Source organism: Acipenser ruthenus, chromosome 23 (assembly GCF_902713425.1).
Source record: "Acipenser ruthenus chromosome 23, fAciRut3.2 maternal haplotype, whole genome shotgun sequence".
In the NCBI taxonomy this organism is placed as follows: domain Eukaryota; kingdom Metazoa; phylum Chordata; class Actinopteri; order Acipenseriformes; family Acipenseridae; genus Acipenser; species Acipenser ruthenus.
This window is the reverse complement of record NC_081211.1, coordinates 8,087,676-8,105,942: the sequence shown is the minus strand read 5'-3', so window position 1 is coordinate 8,105,942 and position 18,267 is coordinate 8,087,676. Positions and strand designations below refer to the sequence as shown.

At 38.7% G+C, this 18,267-nt stretch overlaps 1 protein-coding gene across 2 annotated transcripts in view; it reads left to right on the top strand.

The window, feature by feature from the left end:
- LOC117412960 (PR domain zinc finger protein 1) overlaps positions 1-18,267 on the top strand; it is a 28,422-nt gene that overhangs the window by 7,203 nt on the left and 2,952 nt on the right. Inside the window, exons 3-6 of one of the 2 annotated variants that reach the window (XM_034021624.3) lie at positions 5,092-5,211; positions 10,890-11,139; positions 16,006-17,099; positions 17,669-17,797. In XM_034021624.3, coding sequence (XP_033877515.3) covers positions 5,092-5,211; positions 10,890-11,139; positions 16,006-17,099; positions 17,669-17,797 — 1,593 coding nt within the window. Of the gene's footprint in view, positions 1-5,091; positions 5,212-9,102; positions 10,570-10,889; positions 11,140-16,005; positions 17,100-17,668; positions 17,798-18,267 lie in introns of those variants that run through there. The other variant, XM_034021622.3, reaches the window with a different exon arrangement.

The following is an 18,267-nucleotide window of genomic DNA, read 5'->3' as shown; positions in this document are numbered from 1 at the left end:
TTCATTTCAAAGAGTTTCACAGCTCTGTGCTGAGAGTGTTAACGAGGCACAGTTGCAACGCATGTTAGATGGAACTGCCTCCCTCGTTCTCCAAGACCGGGGAAGCTACATTATACACTTGATTGTTTCATTTGACATTGTGAAATAGTAGGAAAATAAAGATCGGATTATAAAAGAACTGGTAACACTTTACATGAAGTGTCTCTAATTACTGTGTATTTACATGGTAGTTACTTAGTAAATACATGTGTACTTACACATAATTACAATGCTAATCTAACCTTAACCCTAACCCTAACCCTAAACCTTACCCTAACCCCCCTCACCCTCACCACAAACCTAAACCTTTTCTCATGCAATTGTATAGTGTTGCATTTTTCTTATTTACCTATATGTTTTAATAATATAGTATAGGCTGCTGAAAAAGATACAAGCAGACTTGTATCTGACAATGGGTAACACTTTACATTGTGTCTAATTACTGCATATATACACTGTAGTTACTTAATAAATGCATGTTTACTTACACATAATTACACTATGACTATGCATAGTTACAAAGTAATTAACGTGTAAATATTTTTGCATCATGTATCTATGTACACAATTGCATTAGAAACAGGTTAGGGTTAGGGTTATATCGTGCAAACATAATTACACTGTGACTATGCATAATAACATTGTAACTTGTATTTACTATGTAACCACACATGCACAGTAATTAGAGACATGTAATGTAAAGTGCTACCACACAATTAGCTGTCAGTGTTTAAAAGGGTCCAGCTGGCAAGTGGGTAAAAATAAGTCTAACAGTAACAACCCAGTAACAACCTTGCTATCTCTGAATAAGAAATCGTGTCTCTTTAAATATGTGCAAAACATTTTAATGGGCCAATCATCTCACAAGCAGAATGGTACCCCAAATGTTCTGCTTTTTCTAGGAAAGCAATGTAACTGGAGATGGATTGTGTTGCCTACTTGCTCACTAAATATCGTAATATCCCTGAATAGATAATGATCTCCTCTTTAAACAGTATGCACATGATTTTAATGCGCAGTCTGTCTCACAAGTGCAGTGGTACCTCAGATATGATCCACTTACTACAGGTTCCATGACATTTTCTCTTCATTTTACACAGATAGATTTCTGGCTAAGGACAGCTCTACACTGAATATTGTACCAATCTGGACAATCAGTACTCAGGATAACTGGGTATAATATAGTCATCTCTTCAGGGATACCAAGATATTTAGTGAGCATGTCATTTGAGTGACCCTATCAGGTAAACTCCCCATCTCCTGTTGTACTGCTTTCATAGAAAAAGGAGAACTGGGAGAAATGTTAACTGGAGTTATAACTGCATCCTTTTTTTATCTGAAAGTCAACCATTAATAACAGAGTAGATATTAACATGTCTCTTCCAAAAGCAGCACATCCAAACAAAGGGTTAAAGGGAACATTGAGAATGAAAGTTGTGAAAGCAGAAGAGCAAGCAGGCTGCCAAGAAAGAAAGGCAAAACAGCTTCACACCAACCCACTAACAGATAGAAATAAAAAAAAAGCATTTCCTGTCTTCAAAGTGACCAAACATTGAGCTTGTGATTTTTTTTTTTTTTACTTTGCTCGCCGGCCCACATTTCCAAAGCTGTGCAGCCCTTTTCAATAACCTGAACGAGGACTGTGTTTCAAATGAAGAAATAGATCCTTGTCCACATTCTGAGGACAGGGACATTTAGGAGTCTTCACTCTGCTCAAACCCTTAGGCATAATATCACAGAAATTACTATTTTGAGTGCCACACTGTGGAATGAAATGAGAATTTGAATAGAACTCACGCCTTTTATAAATATGGGGACATTTTCTGTATGTACAGAAGATGTACGGTTCACTTTGGTAAACATATTCTATATTGTTATATATAGTATACTACCTGTTTGATAAGGCAGTATACAATAGGTGTTTATATTTCAAAAACAGCCATTTTATTTTAAAAAATTCTGCTATGAAATAAATTGTCAGAGGCTGTTAGAATGTAATAATAGAAACACTGAAAATAAGCCAAATAGATAAAAGCCTTATGACTTCAACTTTACTTTTTATCAATTTTACCTAAGTGAACAGTAACTGTTATTGGGCTTGATTTTCCACTGTGGGCAAATTGCACGTGCAATACATTTACTATGGAGGGGTAGCTTGTCTATGATGTGCACGTAGGCCAATATCTACGTAGTGGCTGTTTTTTGTAAATTTGACTGGAGTGTTTTGACACGTCCGTCAGGGATTTCAAAACAGTGCCTGTTGTTTCTATTTGGCAGCATGTCTACTACCTCGCGTTGCTTCTCACTGAGAGCGCTTTCCCTTTTAATCTGACTGCGGCTGCTGCTGACGTGCCAGGGCACTCCGGGGCGGGGCGCTGTGACCACAGCCACGGGAACTGCGTCTCTCACGTAGCAGCAGCCGGTGGGAATGAGCAAACACTTCTGAGCATTCAGGTTTCATTATCAGCGCGCTCTGCCTGGTAAAACACAATCTGAGGTGGGCTGGGGAGTAGGTGCAGTAGACCGTGCTTCCGGGGGTAGGGGGCGGGACAGAAATCCTTTTATCCTCATAGATGTTATCTTATGATGTTTTTCAGGAAGATCTGCTGGGCTAATGTCTGTGGTGTTTGAGTCTCTTCTTATTGCTATAAACCCAATCTGTATGAGTATGCGTCTCTCTCTCCCTCTCTCTCCCTCTCTCTCTCTCTCTCTCTCTCTCTCTCTCTCTCTCTCTCTCTCTCTCTCTCTCTCCACATATATACACAGCTGTGGCCAAAAGTTTTGAATCACATAGAATTTTAGGATGAGACGTAATTTTAAAAAAAACAAAAAAACTATATGAACATAATTTAGATATTTTAATTTAACATTGTGTAATCAAACAAATTACAAAATTATATCGCAAAAGTCACATATTTCAGATGTTGTCAGTTTTTCATTACGTATATGGAAAACTACAAAGCAGTACGTAATTCAATATGTTAACATAACATTATTCCGCAGATTTCATTAGATAATTATACAGGCTGACGCAAAATGTTTGGCCATATATATATATATATATATATATATATATATATATATATATATATATATATATATATATATGTATGGCATTTGTGAGAAATGCAGAGTCCCACCTCCAGAAGTGTTAGCTGGAAGGTGAGGTAGTTTCATTTGAATCTTCTGCATGAACACATAGCCAAGGTGATCTCATTGTTTGATTGTTTTTGTGCAGACTTCATGATAAGCCTGTGTGCAGGCAGCTCTTAGGATGTCTTCCAAGAGTCTTGGCACAGAGACTGCAGTCAGCCTAGTTGTTTTTCCATTGCAAATTGTGTAGCCAAACCAAGCCCACACGGCTTCATGCATGCCTGCGACAGAGGCATCTTTGGTATCTGTGATAAGACTGATCAAAGACTTCATTTCACTGTTCTGGTCCTGGCTTTTGGCACTGTACTAGGTTAACATTGTCATCTTCTTTGGAGATTTTAAAGGCTTTAATCATTAATGTTAATATTGAGTTGCATGTGCATATAGAGGTCTAAACCAAGTCCGATTCATTGCTGTTGATATTTCACTTTGGCACCTTTATCTTACACTGTGTAACTTCCTGTGTTACATTTAACAAAGGCATACGGGTCACGTGGGATGCTATTACTTGTAACACAGGTGCACCTATACTGTTGTCAGGAAAACCATTTCAAAGTAAAATACATAAATAAATAAACAAATAAATCCAAACTTTGATGAAGCCTTTTTGGTTAAAATGGGTTTATTGATGGCTTGTTTAACAACACTCTTAAAAGGTTTCAAGGATACAATGTTTTATTATTATTATTATTATTATTATTATTATTATTATTATTATTATTATTAAAGTTGGTAGTTGATTATAGCCTACTGTAGGACTGAAATAACCATGTACTACCCCCTCTCCCCAGAAGGGGGACATCTCTCCTGGTCATGCTTCAGGCATGTTGTGGAAGGTGAAGCATACCTGGCCTCAGTGGTGTTTCTGTTTTGCTCATGTTACCCAGTTTTAGTGCACATAGAGTACATGTCACTCTGACTGCCTGTAAGTTTGTCATGTACAAAAAAAAGCGGTATCCACTGGAAATATATTATTATTATTATTATTATTATTATTATTATTATTATTATTATTATTATTATTATTACATTGGGGGTGCTGCTAGATTAGCAGACATCACCCTCCTCTTCTGCCATCTGAGCAGCACAATGAAGGACTGACATGGCAGATGAAGCTGTCTGTGACGCCTCGGGGGATGAACAAGGTTAATCTAGTGATTAACTTTCATTCGTCTTAGTGTCGCTGCCCGATGTGCTGATCCCTGCTCGGTGCTGGTATTAGGACAAAGCCTGCTGCACTAATACACACTCCTCAGAGCATCTCTAAGCAGCTAATAAGCGTGTGTGCTTGCTAGAGCAGATCCCAATCACTCAGCGACAAGCAGGCTGCTTATTCAAGAGGCCAAGTCATTCAAAGGCAGTTCAAATCTTCTATTGAGTGCACTTACAGGGGGCTTCGTATCAAGTGTTTGTTAGCTTAATCACATCTTCTGCACCTTAGCACTGGTGAAATCCAAGACATCCTATTTTATACTGTTTGGATTAAGTATGCATTAAAGGTGATGGTAATGCAAGAAAGAGAGAGGCAGAAAGAGTGTGGAACTCAATCTTGGCCTGAACACCCCTGCTCTGTCATTCAGTGTGCTGAACTGTGTGATTTCTGTTTTGTTTTGTTAGCCTGCTTTAGCAGAATGCTGTACCTGACCTGTGTTGGTGTCCCTTGCTTTAGTGAACACTAAAATATAGACTGGAAACAATACATTTGAAGTAATGTATTAGTACCGCATTATTTGTTTGGTTACTGCCAGAATACAGTATTTTGTTTCCCAAGAAGATGTCTATGTTTAGCATACTGGATCGGTTTGGTGAAAGTTTCTCCTCCCGATTAGTTTATCGCTAACTCTACTGAGATAAGCAGGTCGGCTGTGTTCTAATGAGTTTGTGTTTGATTCTCTGCAGGTGACAGGGGTCTTCAGCAGGGAGTACATCCCTCAAGGCACTCGCTTCGGACCTCTGCTCGGACACCGTTACACCAGAGACAGCGTTCCCAAGCACGCCAACAGGAAGTACTTCTGGAGAGTAAGTGACTGAGCCAGACAGCACGGGGAGCTCTCAGAGCTTCAGTGTGAGGTCTATCTCCTTGACGTAACACTTTCTATTAAGTGTCTCTAATTACTCTGTATTTGCATATTAGGTACTTAGTAAATACATGTTTACTTAGACATAATTACAATGTTATTATCCATAGTTACAATGTACTTAATGTGTACATTTTTTGTTTGCACGGTATATCCCTAACTCTAAGCCTAATCCTAACTGTATTCCTTACATAACCCTAACTCTATACCGAACCACTACCCTTACTCATTTCTGATACAATTGTGTACTTACATATATTGTGCAAAATGTACACATTAAATGTAGCAGGGTTCTGAAAAAACATTGTGTTACATGTTCCCATGTGTTGCTTTAACTGTTTAAATAGCATACTCGTAATTTCATTGTTAACATCCTGACAACTTTTTACACCTGTAACTTTAAAGTCTGGTTCAAAGTACTATTCAAAATGGCCACTCTAGTGCACTGACAGTGTAAGGAGTATTGCCCACATTGTCAAACAGGTAACACAGCAATAACGATCCATGATGTGGTATGGAACAGAAAGAACAAAGCAGAACAGAGCACTTGTTTTTTATCGCTCTTCCTGCAGTGATTTAGAGGACAGATCTCAAACCCCAGTGCACGAGAGCGGCCATTTAGAAAAGAGCTTTGAAACAGACTTTAAAGTTCAAAGTGTAAAAAGCTGTCAGGAAGTTAAAAATGAAAAAATAAAATTACAAGTACGTTATTTAAACAGTTGTAGCAACATGTCGGGATGTATAATGCTATATTTTTCAGAGCCCCGCTACTTGCTCTTTAAGTGCATTGTAACTATACATAATGACATTGTAATTATGTGTAAGTACACATGCATTTACTATGTAACTACTATGTAAATACTACTATGTTAACATATTGACGGGATGCAGCAGATTGAGAAGGCTGTGTGGTCTAGTGGTTAAAGAAAAGGGCTTGTAACCAAGAAGTCCCCGGTTCAGATTGTGGCTCACCCACTGACTCACTGTGTGATCCTGAGCAAGTCACTTAACCTCCTTGTGCTCCGTCTTTCGGGTAAGACGCTGTTGTAAGTGACTCTGCAGCTGATGCATAGTTCACACACCCTAGTCTCTGTAAGTTGCCTTGGGTCAAGGTGTGTGCTAAATAAATAAATAATAATAATAATAAAATTGCCCTAGTGAAAAAAAAAGAAACAATAGCTTCTATAATGTTTTCAACAACTTTTTGTTTATTATGTATCCTTATTTCAGAAAGAGTTAGTACGTGTGTGATGAAAAAATAAATCAATTTTATTAGATTTAATAATACTACTAGTGGTCGCCATTTATTGTCCTGTGAATTTATAATAATAATAATAATAATAATAATAATAATAATAATAATAATAATAATAATAATAATTCAGGATATGGAAATATCACAACACTATAGGTAAGTTGCCGCATCCTGGTACCTGTGCTGTAGGTCACGTGGTCTGATTGAAATTGACCCTTTTAAAAGTTTCCCATAGTAAAAGCATAGCAAGGTGTAATAAAGCATAGTGAAAGCATTGTACACTATAGGGAAGCATTGAAAAGATTAGCTAGGCATGGCCACTGTGGTGGAAAAGGATCGGCCCCTCCTAGGTTTGGGAGGGTTCAACAGCTCTGGCTCTGCAAGTAAAGGAAAGTACACTTCTGTGAAGGAAACTCCTGATACATTGACGTTTCCTGCAGCTTGTTGCGTGCCTCTGGCTTGCGGCACTGGAAGTGATTGCTGGGTTTTTCTTGCAGTGTTTTGGAAGCAAACACGCTCACACATGCAGATGTGGTTCATGCAATAGCAGAAGTGCTCAGCCGCCAACACACGCAGACTATCTCAAATGTTTGGCGGATTTGCCGACGGATGAGATTTTCCAAGCTTCCTTTTTTCAGATCATAAAAATTAAATATGATAAAAGATGCTTTGGAAGGTTACAGTAAAACCCTGGTCAGAAGTCATGAGAAAGCAACCCGACTTTTTTTTTTAGTATTAGGGACTGCTTGTCTACTTCACATAAAAGCATTAAAAACACCTGTTACTGTGGTAAAAACTGAACAACTAAGTAAAATAACCCATGCTAGATTCCAGCACCAGGGTACCTCATACAGCCCCATTACATCCTGGTGCCAGTAGACATGTTTAATTTTGTTCTATTCCTTAGCAACCATAGATGATGAGTCTGGACTCACACGAACCATTCACAGGAGAGAAGGTTTGTGTCGCGTGGGAAGTTTAATGGCAGAAACTGGTCACATTTTATGTTTTTCAAATATTATAAAAGAATGTTTTCATGTTCGCCATGCCTCTTCATTTTACAGCAACAGTTAAGCTTAGCTAGTTTATAAACACATTTTGTTGATTAAAAAGCAATCATGCTTTGATTAGATGCATTATAGTCACAGATTTATGTTAAAACTAAATCAGATGTTGCAGCTAATTGTAAATCTAATCCATTCATAAAATTCATCAGCAATGTGCACAGCTTTCCTTTCTATCAAGTGTAGCTGAATTCATGGGCTCTGGTTTCGTGAATGTGTCGAATGCTTGGGCTACTGAGGTCTGCCGTCTTAGTTTCTCAATATTGCAACTTTGGTCTTAAGAGATATATTCTTATTAAATGGCTGCCAATACCCAGCTGTGTGCTAGGTGGCGCTGGCTCTTTTTTCGGTTGCTCTAGCCTGGGTTACTTATGTCAAAGGCAGGTAACTGGAACAGAAGAGCAGCGCCTGAGCACAGCGCGTGTGTTTTCAATAAGAACCCTCGCAATGATAGCATCAATCAAGACTTAAAGTTTAAACATGTCATTTGAAGCTGTTTACTCTTTAACATAGAATTTGTACCTGTCCAAAAATGGAAGTTAGAGATTGGAGAAGATGCTAAATACAGTCGTTAGTTTTTTTAAATTGTCTTTATAACTCCTGTCCTGGCATCAGACCATATATCCTAATACAACACAACCTATTATACAGTACAGCACATTGAAACAATTCAATAGGCACCTGGGAACTGTAAAGTACTGAAAAATAACTGCACTCACACAGCAGATCTATTAACTGGGCTTAGTCTTGGCTATGCCACTATATCATGCGTTGTCTTATTTCCATATAAGACATTGAAACAGTTTAATTAGTTATAGCACGGTTGTCTTTTTGCAAACTGCTTAAAGAATGAATCTAGTCACCCATCCAAATATAATAATACTGCAATAATAGTGAATTGCCCCTTACAGAACTTTTGTCTATTTATACCCCTAGACGCAATTTGAGGTCCACTGATGTTGGACTCTTACGTGTTCCCACGACCAGACTCTGAACTGTGGGTGATTGGGCTTCTGTTCCTATGCCCCTAGGTTGTGCAACGCCCTTCCCAAAGAAATTAGGACTCTGAATCCTTGGGGGGGTTTTAAACTTCACCTTAAAACTTATTTGTTTAAACTGGCTTTTTTTTATTATTATTTAATGTTTTTATATTTTTCTTATTGTTTATTTTTATTTTGTATTCTTATGTACAGTGCTTTGTGATGACTTGTCATAAAAGGTGCTTTATAAAATTAAGATTATTATTAATATTATTAATATTCTATCTTCCCACATACTACGAATGAGTGTCTATGATCTCATAATGAAAGCGTGCACCTTGTGTAATCCACTACTGATACTGCAGAGTGTGACTGATCAAACACTGTCTAGTACAGGTCCACTTGGGATTTAATTGCACAGCATATATACATAAGGTACTGGAAAAACAAAACACCTGCACTATGTAGCACACACATTTCTGTTGTATATAAAAAGCCCATGCTGCAGGTCATTCTGGAGGCTTTGCTGCAGATCTCCACACTTCCCTGAAGGGAATGGAGGCAGAGATCATTGAGGAATGGTCACGCAGGCCTACAGGGTGATTTCCATTCCTCACACATCCCGTTGAATCTGTGCATACAGGTGATTCAGATCTTTGCTCCCTTATATCCAGTGTACAAACACAGGCACACCCCGCAAGCAGTCGGAAATCTTACTCACTTGTGACTGGCATGTGTGACAATAAATTACAAGAAGTATAGGACAAGGTGGTTCTTAAGGTCAGGCCCTTTCTATCATTATGGGGAGAATGGAGGGTTTTTTTTTTTGTACATTTCCTGTTAGTGATTCAGCCGTATTCCTGATTTCTCTATTCTTCCTTCAGCGCAAGCTTTCATTGTCTGGAATCTGAACGCCTAAAACCACACCGAAATGCAGTTTCATGACATCATGTGCATGTTGGAATGAGAATTCAATTTCCTGGGTAGGGCTGGTGATAGCACACTTTGCCAAGTCATTTAAAATAATTCTTCACTTTCATTCTGCAAGGGCTCTGTATTGACATGTCTGTCCTGCAACCTACAAGCTGAGGGAAACTGAAAATGGAAACCTGTGTGTGTGTGTGCGTGTGTGTGTGTGCGTGTGCGTGTGTGTGTGTGTGTGTGTGTGTGTGTGGGTGTGTGTGTGATTTTCTTTAGGATTGTTTAGTTTTAAAAATATCCCCATCAAAGATTTTAACATGGGGACATCCCCACCTGGACAGTTTCCTGCAAAGTCAGTCCCCCTCTTTATTTTAATAGTGATTATTCTTGTATTTTAAATGAAACGTGGCCAAAAATATTTCAATACCATAATCATGCAATTTAACAAACTTAATTAATTATATTTTAATTAATGGTCTATTAATAATTTAACATTCATTTATTCTAAACGTAATTCATTAACATGTAATTAATGGATTCGTTAATGAATGAGATGATGTGTAACCAAGCCCTTCTTCAGCTAGTAATGATTACGCATTGTAATATTCTCACAAGTGTGCTTTCTGTTATGTAAGAAAGCCTAACAGACAGGATCCTCAAAGCTGTCTGTGTTGTGCACCCAATTATGGTATTTTTCCTCTATAATATTTACAAGAAGTTAGGAAATGATGCTCATTGTGAACATGCTGAAGCTTGTCAACAGACACACACACAAAAAAATCCCCTGGCTTCAAGCCATTTCTGAGTTACATACCAAGATCTGCTTCCTGCTTTTTTTTTTAGTATCTGTTTTGTTACGTTGAAGACATGCCCACTAATCACATGGCCTGCCTATTTATTCCCACACTGTAATGACTTTCACTCCAACTCAAGAAGGTGCTCAGTCGTACTGACAGCAAGAGAGCAAGAGGTTGCTGTAGAGGCTTGTTATAGATACTGTGTATACATGTATATTCTTTGTATATAACTGACTTGGACTAAAAGACATAAGAAAACTACAGACAATTTCAATGGCAGAGGTTAATATTTTTGTATTACTATTATTACTTATTACAACATAACATAAAATGATTGTGTTTTTTTTTGTTGTTTTTTTTTTTAACATTTTATTTTTGTTTTACATTTTTTTTTGTGGAACCAATTTAAAAAAACAAACAAAATTGAACCGGACGGACAATTAAAGTCTTTATTTCTTAGATTGTTTTTTTTCAATGCAATTTCAAAAATTTGAATTGTCCATTAGAAAATCTCTTTGATGAAAATAATTTGCTTTTGTAAATGTATACGTGTGTATTTGTTTTGTTCCAAGCTAATTGTCATTGATTTTTTATTTGTTAAGATTTACTCCGGAGGGAACTTTCACCATTTCATTGACGGCTATGATGTGCACAAGAGTAACTGGATGCGCTATGTGAACCCAGCTCGTTCCCTCAGTGACCAAAACCTAGTGGCCTGCCAGAATGGCAAAGATATCTACTTCTACACCGTCCAGCCCATCCCAGTCAACCGTGAGCTTCTCGTCTGGTACAGCAGAGACTTCTCCGAGCGCCTGCACTACCCACATGGGGACCTACTCCATCCCAAACTGAGTAAGTGCACTCCATTCAACCCAAAGCCTTTGGGGTAACACTTTACATCAAGTGTCTCTAATTACGAATTATGCACATTGTAACTATGCATAATAACATTGTAATTATGTGTAAGTACACATGTATTTACTAAGTAACTACTATGTAAATATACAGTAACCAGAGACACCCAATGTGAAGTCTTACCGGCTTTGGAATTCTCAATACAGTGCGTGAAACTGGGGACAGATAAGAATCTCTTTCATATAAGACTATTTAATTACTTATAGCATGGTTGTAGAGTGAAGTAGTATTAAAAACATATTTTGCTGGGTTTGCAACTGGTCTGAGAATGTTTAGACACAGGTTTGTTTTATAAAATATCCTGCCATCGTTGTATTTTTGGGGGCTCAAAGATGGCAAAACCAGCATAGCTACAGACAGGTGCATTGTTACATCAGGCACAGCTGCAAGTTCATTCACAGCCTTGAAGCACTGCTCCACAGTACGGACTGATTTATATTCACATTGGGCGTCACTGAATTTGGAAACTACTAGGTTAATCTTGTCTTGCCTTAAACAGAACATAAATATACCATTCAGGTTTGTTTTATGTCATTTAATTTAAGTAGCGGTTGTAAACATGTAAATTAGTGTTGAAAGTTTTAAACTCAAAGATGCCCTTACTTGTTTGAAAAACTCTTCACACAGCCTGTGCTGTACCAGTGCCGAGACACTTTGCTACAAGGCATTCCACGATAGCTGCACAGAAACTTACGTATCAAAGACCTCAGCTGGTTTGCACTTATTGTTCTTACAGGCATACTGCCAAGCAGCGATAACTTCAAAACTTCAGACTGTGTGTATTCTAGCTGCAATGATAGCAAGTTAGAGAAAGCACATGGCTTTTCTGTTTACATTCCCTGGCGTGTGTAGTATGTAGTGGCACTTTTCAGGAAAAGTTATACTCATCAATACTAAACGGATAAGCTACAAAAACAGGTGTCTGGACCACTATTTAATCAGAAAACTAGAAAAGTTTACACACAAAACATTTGCTCTCTTCGCTGTGAGAAAATGTCTGCAGTTCATTTCTGGACTTCACTATGAACTCATTCAGATGATACAGCTTGAATGCTGAGATGGGGGCATATATATATCTGTAGGCTGTGTTCACAAACTCTCCATACCCATGAAACAAGTAAATGAGTCTGGGGTCGAAGCTGTGTGTGTGCTTGCATGAAGAATTGTGAAAGTGGATGTCGCTGACAGATACTGAAACTCCCCAGGCTGCAGCTCAGAGGAGCAGGCTGTCTGTGGCAGGTGTAGCTGTGGGGTGTGAGAGCTGATAGAGAGTGATTATGTTCTTTATTTCCACCGTTCATTTCTCTCCCCTTACCACCAACTCCACTATGAGTGAAGCGGTGCTTTCTGAAGAATAGAAAAACTGTGACAGGGCAAGCTGCTTCATTTCGATACCTCGATTCCGTCTGCAAGAAGAGTCAAATAATAGCTTTTGGTTTCCTGTTTTTTTAAAATTTCAGAGATCTATGTGTCATACAGAGACCGTAAAATAGCACGATTATGCAGCGTCATTAAATCGACAGGAATAGAGCTTTTGAATACAGAAATGACTGTATGGTATATGCAGTGTTTTCTTCAAATCTCATATAATATATAGTGCTTGTTTTTTAATACAGCAGTTTATAACCGTTCTTATTTTTGATTTTTTTTTCAAACTTTTTTTAAACAAGATTTAAAAATGATAAGTCAAATTGCCTCTTTAATTTGTATAAGAATAATCCTGTTAGACAAATGTTTGAGTTTACTGTGAGTTTTTAAATCCACTTGCTAAAAAAAAAGATTAGTAATTAAAAAAGAAAAGGATGCATTGGTCATTATTTTGTCCTTTTAAATCATATCTCACCACCAAAGCCAGTTAATAGTTGATGGGATTTACAAGTCATTATTTCTGTCTATTAATATAAAGTATATTAAATAATATTTAAACAACATGCAAGTCATTTTTTATACCATGCCTGTTTCTTTAATACACACATCCAAAAACCTTAGCAATACTAAAAGAAACTTAATAAAGTGAAGTCTTTTTCATTGTCTTCTTTTTGAAACATTAGTCAATGAATTCATGAGGTTTCTTTTACTGTTTCTAAATTCAGCACAACAGAGTGTTTAATAGTTATGGAACTTGAACATGTGCATTCTTGAACGATGAGAAAAATGCCATACTGGGTAAATTATAGTCTATTCATATTTTTAAAATAGGGGACAGATATTTATAGAGGGAATGCATTGTCCAGAATTGTGATTTGCATGTACGCTATCGGATGTTCCACACATTTACAGTAAGAGTGAAAGCTCTGCTGCAAGTTTGTAGAATTGCGAAACTGTCACAAATGTCATGCGTGTGATAATTCACAGATAGTCACAGAAAAATCCAGTCTTTGTTTTGTTAAGTAAATATGATATTGTATTATCATGGTCACCTGAGGCAGCACAGCTCATCAAGTAGTTCTGCCAGTCAGGGATCAACGAGCGTGTCGACAGACATTGGTATTGTGAGCAAGACGAGGTCCATTCTGCTTCAATGAAGTCGGCCGTTGACGTACTCATTTCTGGGGGTTATTTTTTTACTGTTTCTGATTTTTTTTTTAAAAATTCCAGGTGGGGTTTGGAAAGCTGGGGGTTAAACAAGTCAGGCTATATCAGGTATAAAAAAAAAACGTAATCACCCGTAACTTGTTCCCAGAGTTACAGTTAGGCTGAAATGGACGCCAACATAAAACTTAAGATAATTCTATCAACGTTGACACAACAGGTGTGCAAAAGACTAATTGTGAAATCACACTAAAGCAAAAGGGCAAATAGGTTTCTACACCTGTTTGTTTTGTTCATGAGAAACAGAAACCATTTCTTTATATGCTTCCTAATCTGATTATTTTTAATAGTACGCTTGAGGACAAAGGGACTGCATTAGTTACCTCACAGGAATGTAAGATCATTGTAACCTCGTCATTGAAATGGACAGTACTAAGGGTGTGTGACGTTTCATTGATCTTATTATATCTGATTGCTGTGTGCAAGACATCAACCATAACTTCAAAGCACTATGATATACAACGTATAAGGAAGTCACGTTGAAAAACATTTGAAGTCATTATCATTACAAATACAGACAGAGACACACAGATAGATAGATAGATAGATTAGAAAGATTGATATAAATTTTCCTCCCAAGCCGTCAGTACCACATGGGTCTCAGTCCTGAAGTGAGTTTCATTGTATGATTCAGCGTAGCTTGCTTTACCCAGTCATTTCTCCAGAGACAGACTTCAAGTGCTGTGGGAACCACCCACGTCTCCAACCTCAACGCATAGTGATCTATTCAAGTTTAGCGGTTCATTTAAAGTGCTAGCCAGTGGGATAAAAATGGAATCAAAATAGAGAGCCGTGGCTGTTTTACATTGGAACTGGGTATTCGTTTAACACTTGAACTAGTCCTTCCACTGCTTTCACCTGAGGTACTCACTTCTTTCCTATCCACGGCCCTGATTATTTATTTGAAATGCAAGGTTCAGTTTATCAATTAAAGAACTGGTTAGATCAAAGCTCTGGACTGTTCAATTGAATATTTGAGGGACTGGAACAGTCCTGGACTGGAATGGACAGGGAGAGTGACAAGCGGGGGTCCTCTGGGTTCTAGTAGATAGGTAATGTTAGCACTTCCAGTCCAGGTCTTTGTTCCAACCATGTCCTTAATTATTAAACATGCCCCATTCACAATAAAGCACAATTGAGTGAATTTAGTGGCAGAGATCTGAGTTTAGTTTGAACTTGAATGACTTAACGTTTAGCAACAGTAAATTATATTGGGAATAGACAAGTTTGAGCTTGCCGTCTCTAGGTCAGATCATTCTTTATTGAAGTTCTTGTTCTGTAAGTTGTAAAGGGCAGTTTTAATAGCAGCACACCTGTAGAAAGTTTCAATCTAGCTGTAGAGCTGCTTCTGATGATGGGTGCTGAAACAGTTAAGTATGAAGGAGGAAGCACGCTAGCAGGGAGAGTCTTGCCACACTTACTATATAAGCAACAAGTTATACAAGCACACACACAGAGACACACACACGCACTCACTTCAAAGCATATCATTATCCCAGCTTGTTGAGTCAAACAAAGGAAAAAGTGCAACCCTTGTTTACAGATGACTGGTCACAGTGTTATTTTCTTTCCTCGGCTCGCATAAAATGAGAATACTGGCTCTCACGTTGCAAGCAGGAACAGTAATCAGAAAAGAAAACTTTCTAAGATAGATAGATAGATAGATATTATTTCCACCAATGCATGGATGCCACTTTTATAATAGGATGCAACAGTACACAATGTCGCATTGACTAAGGCTTTGTTGCTATCTGTAGTCGGCTGTGTATTGAGAGGATGTGGTGAAGAACCTATATTTATTCTACAGAAAATGCTTTTTTTTATTAAATTTGGAACCAGTCATCATAAGCACCAACCATTTAACACAAACCCCCAAGTTACTGTCTAGTTTGTGGAATTCCTTTTGGTTTTAAGCTGTATGACATTGTATTGTTTATTATGCAACAGCTATGAATACCTTTATGATTCAGACTATTCAGTTGAAAAGATAAATAATCAGTGGCATTGTGAACCTGACTGTAATTTTAACTTTAAAGAAAGGTGTGAGTGGAATCTTATAGAATCAACAACTCTTGGGTGTGAGTGGTAAAGCCATAGAAAACGTCAGACAATTCAAAAGCATACACCGTTCCTTATCTCTCAACCATCTCTCTTGCTACTGCTGTTTGGAACAAGACTCCATTAACGCCTCTTCTTTTTTTATTAACACAGAGCACTCGACCAAGGGATTCAAGGATTCTGAAGCTAACAGGCAGCAGCTACCTCACAAAGATGTGTTCTACGAAACAGACCAAAAATCTGAAGCTAAGAAGACAAAGAGAGAAGAGGAGGAAGAAGAAGAGGAAAAGATTGACGTGGAAATGCTGGAAAGGGACACGCCTCCTGTAACCCCTGACAACCAGATTGTGGATTTCAGCAAAAAGATGGACGCAGAAACAGACCCTCAAACCAAACTCCAGCCTTCAGTAGACTTCCCAGAGAAGAGGCCATTTTTCCTTATGAGAGAAACCTCTACTGACAGGGCCAGCCCTTGCCATACCACTAGTCCAAACCAAAGAGTAAAAAGTCAAAATGACGACCACTCAGACCTGAGCTGCTGTTCTCCGGCTGTAAATACAACAACCACCTCCCACAAGGATCTGCCCTTACATCTCCACGGCCTTTACAGCAGTGAGGAGGGCTTGGTCTCCTATCCCATGTACTCCCCACCAAGGCATCTCCAACAGCCTTATCTCTACCCTTACGGACACCACCCCTCACATTATCACCACCTCCTGCTACCTCAGTACTCTCCCCCATTCCCAGGCATAGGACCCAACATGAATGGCCTGGGCGTCTTCTCTAGGGTGCCCCCCGTGTACAGCAGCTACCTGGGGGCCGACGGTCTGCCTCACCCCTTGGTCTCCCAGCAGAGCGTCATGGGGCTCCCTGTGGGCCTTCAGGAGGACGGTCCCCACCACCGCCTGCGTCTCCCGGAGCAGCCCAGAGACGGGATCATTCCAGCCCCCACCAGCGCTTTCTCACTCACGTCTCCCGGGGGCGGGCTGAAGGAGAGACCTCCCAACCACTCCCCTCCTAGCGGAGCCCCCGCCACACCAGAGCACTCCCCCCAGTCGAAGCCTACCTCACAAGCCCCGGGTCACAGCAACAAGGCCATCAACCTCAGCAAGCCAAAGAACAGCCAGGGCCCCTCCACCAGCCCAGGGTACAAGTCCCTCCCCTACCCCCTCAAGAAGCAGAATGGCAAGATCAAGTACGAGTGCAACCAGTGCCTGAAGACCTTTGGACAGCTCTCCAATCTTAAGGTGAGACATCGGAAACTGGTTTTAGTTTCAACAGTGTTCTAAAAAATCTTATATCTATATGATTGAGTAGTGTGCAAATGTATTAGAACACCTCAAGATATGTTATTTATGTCCTTTATATACCTACCTGCATGAAAACCTCTAGGTGTGAGAATTTCAATTTTCGGTCAGTAGTCATACAGAAACAACAGGCACTGATGTGTGAAAATGTTAGATCACTTTGTGCTTTAATTAGGCATCTTAAACAACTCTATGCATTTTACCATTTGTGTTCCTTTTCTCGTACTGTTTTAAATGAATTGCATGTGTGTCCTATTAAAGTCATGAGTTTTTAAACAGTCACTAATTTTGACAATTTCTCAAGATTTGCAGTTACAGTGCTTTGATTTCATATGCACAACACATTTAAAAAACAGAAGCAGTGGGGTGTTCTAATACATTTGCACACTACTGTATATTAATTGCAATAATGAGTCCTTCCTGCAACTCATTTCTTCGTACAGTTTGATAGTGTTTATTCCCTGTTTCTGAACTCCTCTTAACAATGTTGCTGTGTGCTTGTGTTGCAGGTGCACTTGCGGGTCCACAGCGGAGAACGTCCATTCCAGTGTCTCGTGTGCAGAAAGAGCTTCACTCAGCTGGCTCACCTGCAGAAACACAACCTGGTGCACACAGGAGAGAAACCCCACGAGTGTCAGGTACACATGCATTTACTAAGTAACTACTACTGTATGTAAATAGACAGTAAGACAATGGAAAGTGTTACCCATTGTCTAATAAAAAATCTGCTTGTATCTTTTTCAGCACCCTGTACTATATTTTTATAACATGTGGGGAAATAAGAAAAAATTAAACAGCATAGCTAATTTTAGTTTAATGCAATGTTACCACCTGATACAAAGACATTTCACATCACTGTATTACCTCAATATCAGGGTATGCATTTATTAGACGTTTATTGGCTTAGAATTACACAGGTGCACATTTGAATTAAGGCTGCCTAAATGAAGGTTTTTAACTTCATTTCAACACCCGTTTAACTAGACGCTGATAAATGTGCAAGATAGACTACACTAGGGAGGTTCACCCTCCATTTCCACTTCGGTAATACATACCCATGTTTCTAATGTGCCCAGGATTTGTTGTCTAGCTTCTTTTTTATAAGCAG